General features: G+C 37.3%; 2 protein-coding genes across 3 annotated transcripts in view; one reads left to right on the forward strand and one right to left on the reverse strand.

Annotated features, from left to right (window-relative positions):
* Positions 1 to 18,529, forward strand: part of LDAH (lipid droplet associated hydrolase) — a 131,838-nt gene that overhangs the window by 62,269 nt on the left and 51,040 nt on the right. For both annotated transcript variants that reach the window (XM_086745642.1, XM_086745641.1), the window contains exon 4: positions 258 to 427. In XM_086745642.1, the coding sequence (XP_086601768.1) occupies positions 258 to 427 (170 nt within the window). The remainder of the gene's footprint in view (positions 1 to 257; positions 428 to 18,529) is intronic.
* Positions 7,807 to 9,500, reverse strand: LOC147601181 (uncharacterized). Its single transcript, XM_086743326.1, is given in 3 exon segments — positions 7,807 to 8,442; positions 8,444 to 8,601; positions 9,467 to 9,500. Coding segments are annotated over 3 exon segments (828 nt in total).

Consider the following 18,529-nt stretch of genomic DNA (forward strand, 5'->3'; position numbering starts at 1 on the left):
GCCGTGAAGTCCATGTGTTTCTGTGTCCTTCCTTGGTTCCCTAGCTACACATAAGGCTTTGTATCCTGTACATCTGATTCAACAGTCTATGTTTACCAGTGGTGGTAATTTAAAATTAGATTTCTTAGTTTGGTGGGGTTTTTTTAATTAATAAGTTTATTTCAGAGTTTTCTAAAGAAGTGTCCTGAAAAAAAAAAAAGCAATATTTGAAATTTCTATCATTAAAATAAAGGAATTCTTTTTCTTTTGTGTTTCAGACACAGATATTAAGGAGCTAGAGGATGTTTTTGGACTTAACGGACAAGTAGAACATAAGCTGAACTTCCTCAAAAAGAATGTATCAAAAGATATAAAGCTGGTACTGATTGCTCATTCTATTGGTTGCTACATCACACTGGAGATGATGAAGCGAGCATCAGAACTTCAGGTACATTAACCTTACAGAATGTGAGTTGTATTATTAGCAAAGGAGTGCGCATGCTTAGCCTATGGGTAATGCCATGTCTTTCCTGTGGAAGCTGTAGTCTACTGTACACAAACTTTCAATTAAAATGAAATAAAAACATTAATGACTAATCCTGATAACATAGAATAAAGTAGTTTGATGTAAAGTAAAATTCTGACTTAATTTGGACCTTTAAATGCCCTCGTAGTATAAATAACGATTAATAGTCATAGATATATTTAAGACTTACTTCCTCTCATCTTCAAATAATTTATAAATAGATCACTAGATATTTGGCAATTACATTATGTTACTACACCAAAAATTTAGACTGGTCACGATTTTAATAGCAGCTTCTTATCTCAAGGCAAGCAGATTGTTAGCTATACATGGGGAAAAGTACGGAAAAGAATAGTAATATAAATCATGATGAATACTACTGTGAAGGACATTGTTTTTAAAATTTAATACATATGCATCTACCCTTGCTTCTGCGACTCAGTCTTCGTTTGTGTAACTTTATGAGAGTGAGAGGTGTTACTGCATGTTATTGTGGGTGAACATTTGTCTTTGTCACTGTGAAGCAATAAGATGAGGCAGGACCATGTTCTTGCAGGTCTGGAAATGGCAAACTGTTAGTGCTTAGTAGTAACTCACTCTACTAGCAGGTGATGAATGAAAAATACGGAATTTTTATTCTTAAACATTAACTCTTGCTAAATCATGGCCTCTTCTTGTACCTTATAAAATCTTCCGTGGAAGGAAGCGCAGTGTTAGTGTAAAGTCTGTGTTTAATATGTGCATGAGTAGGTTCTTCCAGTTCTTCATAACCATTTCCACTGCACGTCTAACTTTTTTTTTTTCTTTAAAGGAAACCGCAAGTAAAAAAGTAAAACATGAGGTTAACCTGGTGTATTTCCACATGCATGTTTCACTCTGTGATTATAAACAAGGACATTTTTTTGAGACAGTTCTTGTTACTGTTTTATCTTTTCAAGAGGGAGTGTTCTAGAAAGTGTTCTATCATACGCAGTAATTTGTCCAAAAATATCAACTTTTCTTTAGTCAACGTCTGTACAGTCTGTATTACACAAATTATTTTATCTGGTTTCAATTAAACTATGAATTGTTGAGTAATTTTTTTACACCTGGCTCACTGAATGCTGGCAGCTTGCTATTTATCAATGTTTTGAAATGCAGGTATCCTTGGGACACTCTTAGAATGCATGGTGCGCTGCGTGTATGAAGTTACCATACGACAAGCTACGTTTAAGATGCATTTAACAACAGGAGATATTTGTGTAAGCCGGAGTGTTGTGCAACCTTTGTCCCTTTGCCAAAAATAAGTTAACTATTAGGTTTTATGACATATGGAGTGTGATAATAAGAAACTTGTGTTTCCATCTCTCCCTTTGTTTTTACTGGAATATTTGATTCCCACAAGATTTTGAAAACATATGAGTATTTTAGTAGCTAGATAATTTGATTTTATTTTTGTGGAGTTCTTATGTGATATTCTTTTATTACATCAGTTTTGGTTTTGGTCTTAAATTCTCTACTTTTGGAGCCTTTGATTGCTTACAGTTTATTATTCTGAGGTAGAGGTTAATGTGTTGTATTTATTGTTCAAATAATTCAGTAAACGTTTATATTTGGCATGTATTTTTAGCAGATTTGATTTTTGTTACCCAATTTAAAGCCCTTTCATAATCTAACCAAGTACAGACTAGATTGTCCCTCTCTTGTACAAGGTGAGGGAGCCTGATGAACTTGATCTGGCATGTGTGAAAAGGAGAAAGTACTTCCTCCTTATCTCTCCTTCTTGGCTGTCCTTCAGCTGTCAGTTTTGAATGCTGCTAATTTCTTGGGCCCTTGTGCTCTGCTCTGCAGATTAATGGGGTACTGTGGTTTTTTTCTTAAACTTCTATGTTTCTTTCTTGTTTCATTACAAGAGAAATGAAACAGAATTTGCCAGTTTACCCCAGGATGCATTCAGTTTTGAACCCCCATTTTCCTAGTGACTCTCAGGGACGCTTGTCTTAATGGTTTCTTCAGGGCACCCCTTAACATGAGCTTAGTCTTAGGTTGATGCCTTTAACCACATCTGATTAGTAGCAAAGGGCCATGCAGGTTACATTCATACTTGTAAATACATGGGGCTACTGCATGGATTTGAGTACTGGGCCAACTGGGCAGTGATGGTTTTGGGCTTGACTTTAAGAGACTTTTTGGCCCAAAGCAGCCAGCGACTCCCAGACTCTGGCATGGTTCTGGGCCTGGCAGAGGCCCAGGCCCGTTCCCAGTGGTTAGTTTAGATGCAGACATCCTGTTTTGAGGCAGGAGGAAATTCAGCCATGTGGACACAGACCATCCCATCCTGTTCAATGGCAGGACCAGGGAATAGTTCCTGGCCGGTCTGTTTGCTGGTACACTTGTAACCATGAACACTTCTCAGCTGGCGTGATGGGCATCAAATCTTAACAAGATTGGCCTCTTCATGGGAAGTGGAACATCCAGAGTTTGTCAGACCGCTAAGAAGTTTTGACACCGGGAAGGAAGGATGTTAATCAGCTTTGCTCTGTGGAGGTGGAAAAATGCAGTAATGTACAGCTTGCTTGATACTTGGTCTTAACCTCGTCGTCTCCTTCGCTCTTCATTCAGCCAGCAGAACTGAAAAATGAACCTGAGTGACAAAATTATTTTCTCAGTTGTTGGATCTTGAGCCTAACTCATAAATATGCTACATCCTCCAGGCATTCTCTTCTAAAATACAAATCCTTACTTGGAGGATTTCCTTCTGCTTTGCTGGCAACATTACTGTTTCCTGAAACACTCCCTTTGGTCATTAATTTTATTAAAAAATTGACACATTTCCTTGCTAATGAATTTCAATCTGTTACAGCATTAGTCTTTCATTTGCAATGCTGCTTTTGAAAGGCCATCACCTTTGTGGTGATAAATTAACACTCATTTTTGAGTGAAACTATCATACAATGTAAGCATTGCTCTTCCTGTAAAACTCACTGAGGAGGAAGAGTTTAAAATCTCTGAGTATGGATCAGTTTAAGCAAATAAAATTTCTGTAATATGTAATTCAGAACTGTGCATTGCTACTATGTCTTAGTGGTGCCAAAGAATAGTGCTAGGACTTGGTTGATTTAATAAATAATAGCTAAAAAAAAATGAAGTTGGGATAGTTATGTATAAAACAAATTCATACCTTGGAAACGCTGTCATGTCATTTCTGAGTACAGGTTCATGTGCATCTGATCTGTCCTTCCCTCACTATGTTCTCTTCCAAACAGAAATCTTTTCATCTGTACTTTCTTTTGAGAAATCTGATGAGTGTAACAAAATAACATAGTTTGCATTTAAAGATTCCACAAATTTATACAGTAACATAACCATATTTTCATGTTTTTTCTTTTGCCTGTATATGGATTGCGTTCAGGTCTTCACTTGAGGAGCTACAACTGGTTCAGGATCTGGTAATGTATGTAGTTTAGAAGGCTTCTGCAGTGTGTCTTAGTCTTCATAAACTGGTACTGACTTTCACCCATCAGAAGATTGTCCACTAAACAAACTTTCTTGAGTTAAGCAAACATTTTTTCATTGCTGACTGTTCTAAACTATTTTATGATGTATAAAATGTTGGTGCTATTCATTCATTTTTATAAATAAATTAAACGTGCCTAACAGGTGACACTGGGCATTTTTTGTTAATCTTTTGAGTTACTGAAATTGGCTATATACTCCTGCTATTGTTTTTTTTTTGTCCTTTTAGCCAGTTTCCAATCCATGTAAAAATGTTTTTCTCACTCATTATTAGTGGTCACAGGGAGTGAATGACCTCAATGGGAAGCATTTTGCTGGAGCCTTTTGAATATAGTCATTTTAGAGGATGCTCCTATATTAGCATGATAGCTTTATTTCTTTCTTATTTTTTTAATTTTTAAAAATATTTAGTTAAAAAAGCAAAAGAGCTTTCATCTATAAAACATTATTGTTGTTACTTCTGACATTAGAAAAAAACAAACAGAAATGTATTTAATCCTTCTTTTTAAAATTTGGCTGACAATAGATTAGTCTTCTGTTCTGTCGTTCCAAAGTTTCTGTTGTTGCATTGTTAGGAATGGGATCTTTTATTACCTTTGCTGTTCCCTTGAATCGCACACACCTTTAGCGTGACGTATGTAGTCCTTGTTTTGTACTTTCATACTTGAACCAAACATCCGCACTCCATCTGTTGTGAATAGCTTGCTTAGAAGCCTTGCTGGCCTGCAGGTACATGGCAGAATGACAGATGTCATGGCTCTGTTAGCTTTTTTTTGTCTTCTATTGTCTAGAAATCTGCTTCTTCCCAATTATCTGCAGCCCTTGCGACATGTCTTAGTGGGAGAAGACATCTCTGCACATGACCCTTCAGACAAAGACATTGATTGGGATTTGAAATTTCAGAAACGCTCTTTTCTTTGCTATCTTTGGCCAGGGAGGTGTTTATTTTCAGTGTGTATGAGAAATTACCTGTATATATAGAAGCAGTTTGTTTTAAAAGAAGCTTTAGTGAAACAATGAAAAATGGCAATAGATATTTTGCATTGCCATGTATCTTTGTATGCAACATAAAATGCAATAAATAATTATTCACTTACAGAAGGTATATCCATAAATACTATTTTGCAGTAAGACATAATATGAAGTTTAAAGCAAATTACCTGCTCCTGAATAAGACATGTAAACATTTTGATCCTAAAAAAAAATGTGTTTCTGGTGTAGCTTAACCTATTTTCAAAGTAATTTAACATAATAATTTGAATGTATTTAATTTAGACTCATGTATTCTAGACTCATTCTGGACAAGAGTGTTCACACATTAAGTTACTCAGGAATATTTCCATGTTTAGATATTCTTTACTCAGGCTTTAATTTTTCAAGTCGGTTGGTCATCATGAGCTCTGTAAGTTATCAAAGCTTTTCTGAAGTTTACTGGCAGAGATAATCCTGGTTTTGAAATACGTTTTCCCAAAGACAGAAGCTTCAAGCAGGGGTCTTTTTTTTTTTTGTCTTTTTTTTTTTTTCCCCACCCTCTTTTTTAAGCTTTTATTTCTCCCAAGAGCTGAACTGGACAAGAAGAGAATTTTATTTTGCCACTGTTGGCAAATGCATAATTGGCTATCATAGCAAAAAAATCCTGCCTGCTGAATGACTTGTGTTGCACATCACTCTGTGTTATGAGAACAGTTACTTGTGGGGAGGGAGGAAGAAATGTGTAAGTTGTATTGTAATGGTTTAAAATCTCACTTGGACAAATAGTAGATTCTTTTACTGCTGCCTTTCTGCCTAAAATCAAGCTGGTTGTTTTGTCTCTGGTTGACACTTAGCTCCATTCTGTTGAAGCGCTTGAAAACCTCCCCCTAACTTCAATAAAAATAGAATCAGGCCATAAGAGAGAGAACGTGTCAGAACTCCTCTGCGAAGTGAGTTATTGTGGTACAGAATTCAATGCAGTCACCCTGCATTTACATCAATAATTTAGTTTCAGTTGTGTTGAAAGCTTGATTATAAATTTGGGAAGCACTTTCATAATGTTAGGAAAGAGAAAAGTCACCATGTTTTAAAATGTGGGTATTTCTACATGAAAACAACATTCTTTAGTATAGAATTACTGGAAATCCACAGGGACAACAAGATTAAAAGAGGGAGATTTTTTTAATGGTACAGGAACTGCTGGCATATCTGACTTTTGAGATAATAAGGGAATCTTTTCAGCAGCAGGAATGGATGAGGAAAAGACTGAATGAAGACAATGACATTTGTTCAGTTCCTGTTTTGCTGATATTAGAACCTGTATATGCAATCCAAGACTGGTAGTGTCATCACTACAGAAAACATCTTCTGACAGGACGCTAATTTAGCAGGGTCTGACTCCTTAGAAGTTATAGTGCATTTTGGAGGTAGGAAAAAAGTGAAAGATAAAACAGGACTCTTAAATTTTCTTTCCATTTTTGAAGGTTTTATTTGACATGATATTATCTATTTGAAATGTTGATTACTTAAATTATGTCACAATGCTTTTAACAAAGTCAGTTTACATAGCTGTTGTCTACGTAGAATCATAGAATCGTTTGGGTTGGAAGGGACCTTTAAAGGTCATCTAGTCCAACCTCCCTGCAAGGAGCAGGGACATCTCCAGCCACATCAGGTTGCTCAGAGCCCTGTCCAACCTGGCCTTGAGTGTTTTCAAGGATGGGGCATCTACCACTTCTCTGGGCAACCTGTTCCAGTGTTCTGCCACCCTTATTGTAAAAAAATTTCTTCCTTATATCTAGTTTGAATCTACTCTCTTTTAGTTTAAAACCGTTACTCCTTGTCCCGTCACAACACGCCCTGCTAAAAAGCCTGTCACTGTATTTCTTAGAAGCCCCCTTGAGGTACTGGAAGGCCGCTGTCAGGTCTCCCTGAAGCCTTCTCTTCTCCAGGCTGAACAGCCCCAACTCTCTCAGCCTTTCCTAATAGGAGAGGTGCTCCAGCCCTCTCATCATCTTCATGGCCTTCTCTGGACTCACTCCAGCTGGTCCAGATGTCTTCTCTCATGTAGAGGATTATGCTTTGTATACCTGTGTGCCAGGGTGCAGTGTAGCCAACAGCACAGTAGAAGCATGAATAAATGTTCATGTTTTGTGCAGCTTTGTTTTGATATGTCCTTGCTGAGAACTGTTTGCTCTTGGTTCCTTAATAGGTTACAGTGATGGGTGGAATATGAGTATATAGTTATTTCTAGCAGTAGGGATCATGTTCTGGAGAAACAGAATGGAGAAATGCTGTTTTTGTATGAATTTCATGTTACTTTCAGGCTTAAATGATAAAGTGCAAAAAAAAAATCCATAAAAATTAAAATGGGTAAAAGACTTGTGGTAACATAAACCCAATGACAACATTCACAGAATTATTATGCAGGAAAAAAATAGATGGCTATACTTAGGAGACCTCACAAGGGAATTGGTACACATTTCAAATAAATACATATCTTGTGAAGAGAACTGCAAATTTCTAGGCCATAATATAAAACTGAACTGAGTCTGATGTCTTCTTCTGCAGTCCATCCATTCCAGATTAATGAGCTACATATTTAAAAACAAAGCAAATGGCATGGGGCTTATGTATACCCGCCTTCATCCCCCTTTAAGTGCTGAGGGAGCAAAAAAAGAAAGGCTGTAGCACAGTTTTGCACAGATTTAATCATGAGTAAAAATTCAACTGCCTTCAGTGACTCGCATGTAAATTTAACTTTACAGATGTTTTAAGTTGGTCACTGATTTGGACTATTTCTGTAATATATATATTTTTGACAGTTCTATCTATCAGTTCTTGACAGGTGGCAAGCCTTTGAGAGCATATACAAGGAAGCGCAGGTGGTCTGAGCCAGGAATTAGACTAAAATTTACCTTAGCAGACGATACGCACATTGCAGAGTCTTCATAATCCACCTTGCAACAGATGACAAAGTTATGATGAATATGTTTTCTCAGTAATGCCTGAGGCAATGTCAGCAAATCATAGAACCATAAAATGATTTGGGTTGGAAGGGTCCTTTCAAAGTAATCTAGTCCAATCCTTCTGCAAGGAGCAGGGACATCTCCAACCAGATCAGGTTGCTCAGAGCCCCATCCAACTTGGCCTTGAATGTTTCCAAGTATGGGACATCCACCACCTCTCTGGGCAACCTGTTCCAGTGCTTCCCTGCCCTCACTGTAAAAAATTTGTTCCTTATATCTTCTGAATCTACCTCCCTCTATTTTAAAGCCTTTCCCCCTTGCCCTATCACAGCAGGCCCTGCTAAAGAGTTTCTCCCCATCTTTCTTAGAAGCCCCCTTTAGGTACTGGAAGGCCACTATCAGGTCTCCCAGGAGCCTTCTCTTCTCCAGGCTGAACGGCCCCAACTCTCTCAGCCTGTCCTCATAGGAGAGGTGCTCCAGCCGTCTTATCATCTTTGTGGCTCTCCTCTGGACTCTCTCCAACAGATCCATGTCCTTCTGATGTTGGGGACTCCAGAACTGGATGCAGTATTCCAGAGCAGAGTGGAGGGGCAGAATCACCTCCCTCAACCTGGTGCTCATGCTTCTTTTGATGAAGCCTTCTGTCTTTGGGGTGGGAGGCTGCAAAGAAAAGAGTAGAGAATTCATGGTAAACAAAGATTTGTTAGAGAGAGAATGACTTTTGACTGAGACACTTGTAGAAGGCCACTGGCTTGAATTTAAAAGTTCCACAGAACTTCAGAATGCCGTTCGAGAAAGGCTGATAACTGTGGAATGAGGTTGAGTGTCAGCTCACCCAAGAGACCACTAGGAAACATTATTTTCACTGGCTGGATGACAGACTCTCTAATCCTAACAGTCCTAGCCATATTCTTTTCTACCTCTCCTTGCCAAAAAAAAAAGCTGTAGAAAATGTGAACTGTAAATAAAATGCAGCAGTCAACAGGCAGATGGGAGTTTTGTGCAACTCTCATTGATGCCACCTTTGTGAACAGGAGCAGGCGCTGTCTAGATTGCCATGTGCTGCCTAGGTCTGCCTGACATTACTCTTCTCTTCACAGATGAACAACTCACCTTGTAATTTAGAGGACAAAAGAGTGTGAAACATCTCAAGGATACAAAGAATTTTAGGAAAGTTAAAATGTCATGAGAAATAAACTGTTGAAGGTGATACATCTTCATATGTTAAAATGCCTGAGGGCAAATTAAATAAGGAATACAATTTTTTGTCTTTTCCTTTCACCACGGAGAGGCATGCATCTTTTTCCACATTAAGAATATAATTTGTCCTGATAAATTGGCTTCAAAACCATAGTGGCATGAACTCTATCAATTATCAGCAAATAATAAGACGTATCAGGCACTGAAATGTGACCAGCAATTTGAGAATAATCTTCAGTCATACTATGGAGATACCTGACCATTATTGCTTTGTGTCTGTCCAGTTTTCTATTGTCTGCTTTCTTGTTTTAAGCAGAGGAATTACCTTTTAATAGTACATTGTGTAGTCTGTTACACATGGTGGCATCTTCTGACTGTTACGTTGACTAAATACGTTGTGGTCAGCAGTGTATAACTGCCTGCTAGTTAACAATCCGTTTTCCTCTAAACTGAGATAACAGAATTTATACTTTCAAGTTGTTTCCCTCTAAAAGAAGGAGAGAGGAGAAAAAAGTAAAAGAGATTTCCAGAGGGCTCTGCTGTATACATCTGTCCTGTCTGCAATCCAGAATTTTTCCTGCTTGTACCTGTAGAAGTAGCAAGCAAGAAACAATGAAGGGTGAGAATCAGGTTACCGGCATACAATGATAAAATTCCGCATTTTTTGGCAACACAAAACTTTAGGATCAGGAACGCATAGAATTTTTAAGGTTTCATGTTGGGAAGGATCACCTGTTGAACTATGCCCCTTTTCAAGATGTTCTTTGTGGTTGAGATCTTAAACATGTGAACCAAAACCTGGAGTACACCAAGGAAGCATGAGTGAAAGGTTTGGGTTAGGCTTACGGTACTTGTCAGCCTACTTGGCCAAAGCTCATGCCTGATTATCTGGTCCAAAGAAAGCTTTTTGAAATTAACCTTGACTTGAATTGCTTTGTTTTATTCTGCTTTCTAGTATTTTATGCCATGTTTCTGTTCTGTTGTGTTAGTACACTGTGGCTCAGCTCCTTTTAGCCACATGGAAGCTGTAGTTCATCAGACTGTCAGCACCTGGAAGGGTCTAGCTGAGTTGTGAGTTTGCCTGGCTGAGTTCAGTATCTGACCAAAAAGTGTCGATATAGAAACTCAGCTTAGAAAACAAAAAGCTTAAAGCTTGCAATATGACGATCTTAGGAACAGAAAAGAAAAAGTTATATACATTAAATTAAACAAAACTCATTTTTAAATCCACTCTTTTTGTATCTACCAAGTATAGACCAAAGACAGCACACTGTCAGTTTGTCTTATCATTTGATTCCAAAATCTCTCTCCTAAAAACAGAAATAGAGATACCAGAAAGATAAGGTACAGTAAGTATTAAAGCTCTATTTTGCCTTCCAGAAAAGACTTTTGAAATGTGTATATAATTAATTCTTAATACTGCCTTATGTGTATTTTGAAACCAAAAAATGCTTTTCTCAGTGGTGCTGCCATGTGTGTACACAGCATACCTCGTGTGGTTGTTGAAGGGGGTGAAGCAGGTAGTTATCACCTGCTCAGTCCTAGAACTTTATGGGAAATACTGGATTACCTATTGTTCAGTACTCTTCTGAGTCAGGAAAACTTACAGTCCAGAAATGTTGAAGATCAGATGACACTGGTAAATAGTAGAGTGGTAATTAAATAGCAGAGTGGTAATTAAAAGCGCAAGTGCAATTGTAATTAAAATTGATGTCTGGTGCAATTAAAAGACAGGCTTGACAAAATCAGCAGCTGTTATGTCTGTCGGAGTGTAATTACCTAGCATATGAATACAAGTTTCTGGTTTAAATATTTATCACATTTTTAGGAGTGAGGACTCAGAGTCAATAATAGCATTGCCTTAAGGTTAGCTTGTTTAGGTCATAAGCCTGTGATAAGAAGCCTGAGGAAATAAGAAAAATGAATTTCCAAGACTTTCTGAGGAAAATAATATTTTGTTCATAATGTTCACTGAAACATCAACTTCTGTCACCTTCTTTAAATGTATTTGGTTTACTGCTCAGTTGAATATAGAAACAATATAAAAATCAAGATTTTGGTCTGTGGTGACTGTAGGAAAACATAAGAACAGTAATTTTGTTTTCAAGAGACTTGAATTGTTTTAATAACGTTGTGTTTATTTCGCTACTAATGAAACATCTGATTTCTTTTCAGATGTATGTAGTCAGAATTCAAATAAACCTATAAAAGTTATTTTTTCTAGGAAGTCAGAAGACATTAAAGTAGCTAAATGTACAAACAGAAAAGGAAGAAAAATAAACCGAAAAACGGAATCTGTGATCATTCATCAAGTAAAACATGAGAATGAAGAGGAAATGAAGGACTGAAAATAAAAAGATGGCTAGAATGGTAAATGGCAGAATAACAGGATTTATTAAGTACTGTGGATTTTTACAGATTTGTTCATAAAATCTTGTTATTTTGAATCTCCAGAAATTTGGATTCCTGTTGTAATAGCTAAGTGAAAGGATTCTATAAAAATGAGAGAATCATAAACATGTAACAAGAAGTGAATTTCAAAAACAATTAGGATTTATAGCACATGTTTTCAAAAGAGCTCAACACCTTATGAAAGCCAGATTTCCCAAAGAAGTTTTTATGCTGCGTGGTGAGATCTTCTGAAATTCTGGCTGCAGATCTGTATGCATAATACTTGAAAATCAGAGACCCACTCTTCAGAGAGTTAGAATCATAGAATGGTTTGGGTTGGAAGGGACCTTCAAAGGTCATCTAGTCCAACCCCCCTGCAAGGAGCAGGGACATCTCCAACCAGATCAGGTTGCTCAGAGCCTCGTCCAGCCTGACCTTGAATGTTTCCAGGGATGGGACATCCACCACCTCTCTGGGCAACCTGTTCCAGTGTCTCACCACCCTCACTGGAATTTTTTTTTTCCTTATATCAAGGCTGAATCTGTTTCCTTCTGTTTTAAAAACGTTACCCCTTGTTCTGTCACAACAGGCCCTGCTGAAGTGTTTCTCCCCATCTTTCCTATAAACCCCCTTTAGGTACTGGTAGTTGGACTAACTAATCAAAATTTTGTATCAAGATATATCACACATAGCTTAAATATGTTTTGCTTTTCTACTGCAATTAATATGCCTTTACAGGCGACAGTAGAGCTAGAAATCAGCTATTTTCGTGCTAATTTAAAATTGAGTAGAGAAAAGGGGAAAGCAGTCAATTAGGGCATTAAAGAATTGTTTGTTATAGGACCCTGTGAAGGGACATTGTGGGTTTTTTGAACATGGACTTTGCAAACATGTAGTTGAACTTCGAGCGTATAATTCTAGAAACCAGTATCTGTTCCTAGAAGCTCTATATTAAAACGCAGTCTTGCTGGCAATCCTGAGCCCTTACAAAGAACGTGAACTGCTTCATCTGCTCTTGCCTCTTGTTGTATGTGATACAGTTAGGGAAGGACTTGGCTTGGATCTTCTAGTTAGAGTAGGTTACTTAGAATGGACAGTGTTGTAATTAAAAATGTTTCCTGCTTTACCATATTGTTAATTTTTTTCCTTCCCTGTGGTTTGCAGTGAAGTCTAGGGATGCTTACTTTAGAGGCTAGAGTGGAAAAATGTATTGCTCTGTACTTGGCTTCCGTACTGAGAACGGTGCCTCCTGTTTGAAGAGTTCACTGCAGGAGTGAATGGAATCGGAAAAAGACACAAACTTTATAGAAAACAGTTGTAGATCTCTGTTCTTAGGTTGCGTATTCACTACATTTAGGGCATTTCTAATATACTATTGAATTAAGTTCAGATAAACGCTGGAGAATTTTATTTTCCCTGTCTTTTTAGTACTTCTTTGATTACTGATTGTTTTAAGGGAATTTTTGCCAATGCCACAATGGATCTTTTCAGATACTTGAGGATGTGTTGAATGACTGTACATGTATGTTTAGAGAACTAAATCAAGCCCCAGATTTCTTCTTAAGAATCACCTTCTGTCCTCTTATGATTGAGATTATCTTCAGAATTAAATGTAATAGAGATCCACTGCCATTTATATAAATGTATAAATATTTGAAATGCTTGATTTCTATTGTTTGGATAAACACTTAACTGTGACATTTTGGAAAAAAAAAATCATTGGAGTTTGCCCTTTCTTATGGAATTCAGTGTTAAGTATACATTTCAGTGGAAGCCCAGGAACCTCAAATGTATTTAATAAACTTGGTATCTTTGGAGTCCTGTAAGAAAGTTCAATTAATGTTAACGAAAATATGCTTCTAATAACTTCATGACAACATTTCTAGTCACTGGAAAATTGTAAGAACATTCCACTCCGTTTCAAATTCCAAAATGAAGCATAATTCTGTATGAAGAGTAGAATTAACTGAGTCCTAATTGCTCTTGAAAAAAATAAATTTCTGCTCCTCTGTTCTAAAGCAGCAGTATGACTTCTGAAAATCTATTTTACGGAAATGGAAAGTACAAAACCCAGATCTCAACAAATATAATTTGAATTGTGACCTTTAATGCTAGCTGGCAGAGTTCAGACTTTTTTTTTTCTGGCATTGCAATTGAAAGGTATTCTCCAAATTCTTGTTCTCAGTTGCGCTAAAACCCTTCCTCCCTGATGACCAGTTTTATTTGCATGATATGATAATTTCACTCTTTTAGCAGATTCCTACCTATATTCCATTTTTCATAATAATTAAGGCTAGACGCAGTCTGTAGTATTGTGAAGGAAGGAATTCTGTATTTTTCCCTTATATTTAAAATACTTACAGTTCTGGGAAAGTCAATGCAAAGATGAGAAAACAAACTGACTGAGAGAATTCTTCACTCCCTCCTCTCTCTTTTTCTCTTCTTCTGATATCCTGACAAAACTTTAGGATATAAGTTCTGTCCTGAACCTCAAATATTCCTTGTTTATTTTCTTCCTTTCACAAAAATACAAAGTTTGGCTTTGTGTTCCATTTCTTCTCGGTGTATACTTCCTGGCTCAGTCATCCTTCTGTTCTTCACTGATATCACAAGTCAAGACTTGTTCTCCTCTTCTTCCTTCAGAGCAGGTCATTAAATACGCCACTTAAAATGGTTAGAATGGTAACGGAATTAACTCCTTCCAACATCAAATGTCAGCTCTACTTCCCTTATCTGTCTACTGACTCTTCTAGTCAAGCAGGGCTATGGGCTTGGGTTGACCGGATGCCTTTTTGAGGGCTGAGTTCAGTGAGTGTGAAATACACCACTTCAAAATGTCTTAAGTGAAAGCACTTAAAAATAGAAGTCCAAGAATCTCGAAGCACTGATGGAAAATCATGTCCTTCCGTTTTCATCCAGAAAATGAGATTATAATTGTAAGGCTGGTTTCTCATTCACCTTGTTCAGACACTTTTCCTTAAACTGAACTGATTGTCTTTGGCATTTATTGGTAGGTATGGCTGTATGTTGATGACTGTGAAAGCAATTGGTTCAAGGCAACAGAAAATCTGATTCTTAATACTTTCTTTTTGTTGAGTCATCTCACCTTTAAGGGTATATTACTGATTCATCCTAAGTGGTAAGTGTTCCAGATCATGTCTACAAGAATCACGTTTACCATTCCATGTACCATAAGGGTACCTGCAGATGTAATGTGGTGAACTCATGGGAGTGCTACACTGAAAAAAAAAAAAAATCCCACCCTGTACTTCCAAAATGAAATGGAAAGAATTTCTCCTGGAAAGTGGCAGCTGTGTTCTGACATTCATGTAATGGGAGCAACTGAAAGCTTTATGGTGTGTAACTGTGACACTGCATTCCAACATAAGCTTCTCCTTGCCCTTCTTCCAACCAATAAACTATTCTTCCTCTCTTTTCACTCTCACCCCTCCTAATCTTCTTCTGTTTATATGCTTTAATCATAATAGCAACAAATCCATCCCTGCTGGTATTATCACACCGTTGCAAATTTTGGCTGTCTCCTTTGGCACTTCCCTTGTAGATGGAATGATATTGCCCACTTTGATGGGGCTTAATTCTCTATGTGAAATACTGCTCTGTCAATGAATATTTTCTCTATTAAACCATTTTCAGTCCAACAATAAGATACAGATTTTTGGGAGAACAGTTTTCTCATTATTACCTTAACCCATAAAAAGGCTTTTTCTTTTCTTTTTTTTTTTTTTTTCCAAACATTTTGGGCAAGTCTTCAGTTACCCAAATATTTGTAGTACAGAGTAATTTGCATTTCAGTCCTGTGAGACTTGTAAATGTAATGAACAGTCTGTGTGTTTAATATTTTTAATATTTTTAATAATTCGCAAATAGTTCAGTATGTGGAGCTGAGAAATAGTTTGCAGTGTCTGTGGAGAACACTTCTGAGTTCTAGTCTTTTGTATATTTAGCAGAATTCTGGCCTTCATCTGGAGAAATTCTAGGAGTACCTCTTACTGGAAAATATTTCAAGTAATGTGAAACAACAGATCATTTTTTCCTGTGATGTGACCCACTTGTAAGGTGAGGTATGGGTGGTCCCTCTCCTGTTACCATTAAACAGGTTTCCATGTTAGAAGGCAGGTATTATCTGTCTCCCTCTATTGGTTTCAAAAGAGAGGGAGGTAGATTTAGATTAGATATTAGGAAAAAAATTTTTATGCTGAGCATGGTGGAACTCTGGAACAGGTTTCCCAGAGAAGTGGTGGAAGCCCCATCCCTGGAAACGTTCAAGGCCAGGCTGGATGAGGCTCTGAGCAACCTGATCTGGTTGAAGATGTCCCTGCTCCTTGCAGGGGGGTTGGACTAGATGACCTTTGAAGGTCCCTTCCAACCCTAACCATTCTATGATTCTATGATTCTGTTATGGAAGATACTGACAACCTTTTGAAAGGTATGATTGAAGGAGTATTTATTTCAAAGGGACTTGTCAAAGGTCTCAATTTACTTCTCAGTCCAATAAGTTATTCTGTAGCTACCATGATAAGTGTTTTACAGCAGCCGTATCTTCATCTCTCTATCCAAGAACAGGTTAGAAAATCTTGGTCTCTAGAGGTGGGAATATTGTGTCTTTGATGAGAGCTACATTGACTGTAGACTGCCATCTTTAATAACTGGAAAATAAATCGTTTAATCAGAATTTATTAATGGGGCAGAATTAAGGCCCATTACTTTGATAGAAATTTTACCACTAGTTTCAACAGGAGCAAGATCACACCCCCAGCCATACAGTAGGTGGAATCACAGACAACCAGCAGCATTCAATAGGTTATTGGCCACGCTGCAGTCTCGTCAGGGCTCCACCTTTTCGGTTACTGTGCTTGTGACCAGCCACACTGCTGGCAGAGTGATTTCTTACTCTTAGAAGCTGAAGTTAGATATTACCAAGATCTCCATGTCTCTCACTTTCTTGCTACTGAAAGATATATCCTGACTTATTTTCATCCTATTTTAGTTCTTCTGTAATTAAACTCTGCAGAACAAGTCTTAATATTCTCATCATAATATTACACAAAGTTAACACTGCAGAAGTCTGATTGCGATTCACGTTTTAAAAGGACTCTTCATATGGCTGGTCCAATGAGTTTGGATGCAGGATTCTATCATATAAGGATCAGAGTCAAATTTATTCTAACTCAGTGGAAAGTGGTCTTACAGTAGCCATAAATCTAGTCACACCTCACCATGGTGCAGATGACACTCAGGCCTACATACCTAAGACATAATCATTGTACCCAGCGCTGTATTTGTCGTTATACTGAAGGCTACAGTTCAAAATACAAATACATTTTTAAAAATGCTGGTCCTTGAATTTTGTTTCCATCCAGGTGGAACTGCCAGGAAGCACTGGAGGCTTGGGGCATTAAAGACATACTTCACATAAAATTGTATAATGTATGTTAAATAAAGAGGGTGCCAGGACATGGAAAAACCTTGTGATCACTGTAGGGCGTTTTAAACAGATGAGACTATTACCTGCTATTTATATCATCAAGTAGAATCTGAAAGAAAACAGTAAAAAAAAAAAAGAAGTTCTCTTTTGTTTGAATATGTGTGGTTTATATATATCTGAACATAATGGGTCAAATTCAGATGTTGAAGGAGGTGTAATTTATATGAAAAAATTACATATATTGAATGTAAGGAACTGTAATTTAATATGAGTGATAGGTGGACAGGCTGGGACGGTATAATTTTTTAAATTATGTGGAACAGGTACATTAACTTTTATTTTCAAGGCATTCTACTAATCGCTTTTTCTGCTAAATTCTTTCTTTTACCACATAGAGTAGAAGTAGAGCTGTGCTAAGTACACAGCTGAGTTAAGGAGACTTTGCTGCTGACAAAAGTTGGTCACAGTTCTGCTGGTTTACACAAGGGAGTCCTGACACTTTCCATCAGCTGGGAAGTTGAGTTTTTCTGTTTTCCTGTCATTGAGTAGCATCAGCTGAAAGTTAACATCTACTTATATCGTAAACTATTCCTGTTTTCTTTTTCCAGGATAGTCTGGATAGTACAGCATAGGCTAGCTGCCTACAAGGTGCTTTGGTATATTAATTTTGCTTCTGCATTTCACCAGTAAGGAATAGCATGGCTGTTTGTAGCTAGTGTATGTGCTATGGCTAAAAGAATGCCTTCAGCTAACTTGTCCCAGAAAAGGTGATGTACCTCAGGCAAAGAATATTCCAGGAGCAGAATATGAAAGCAGGACATGCTCCTTGAGGTTTTTTAAAATAATATTTATCTGATTAAGTCATGAAAAGTAAGGAAAACATTTGGAATAAGGAAAACATTGTGAATGAGCCTGTAGAGTGGGGAAAGATAAAAGTTGAGTTTGTTGTGTTCCATTGTATTGCATTTGACTGTTTCAGAAGGAATGTATGAGAAAACTGATGGTTGGGAAACTATGAACCAGCATCCACAGAAAGGAAGTTTCCCCTTAAATTTCATTTACTATTGCTTGACTTACATATGTTTATGTGCAGTTTACAAATAGTGGCTTTGTCTAATGTCACTGAGGACAGTGATGTCCATACAACTGTTTAATCTTCCCTTTAAAAATAAATAAATCTTAATATGACCTTATATTTTGCAACAGTTAACGCCACAGTGGAATACTGTGAAGTTGTGAAGGTTATGCAGAGCTTCACAGGATGAATATCAGTGTGTCCTGTATCTTTCATTACCCTGTATCTTGAAGGAAGTTAATGCTGTTGAAATGTTTGGAAACAGTGCATTTCTGAGGTTTTCAGGAAGATTCATATCTGTGTTATTTCTTAGACAAACCTTCTGTGGAATGTATAGGGAAGTATATATGTATGTATACGGTTTCCTGAAGAAACTATATAGCTCATACTTTATGTGCATGTCCAAATAGAAATAGGTAAAACATTGGATATGTGGTTGTTCGAGTTTATGTTACCCTGAATCCAGCCTGTTGTGG

This window comes from Chlamydotis macqueenii, chromosome 3 (genome assembly GCF_036417535.1).
Source record: "Chlamydotis macqueenii isolate bChlMac1 chromosome 3, bChlMac1.mat, whole genome shotgun sequence".
NCBI classification, from domain to species: domain Eukaryota; kingdom Metazoa; phylum Chordata; class Aves; order Otidiformes; family Otididae; genus Chlamydotis; species Chlamydotis macqueenii.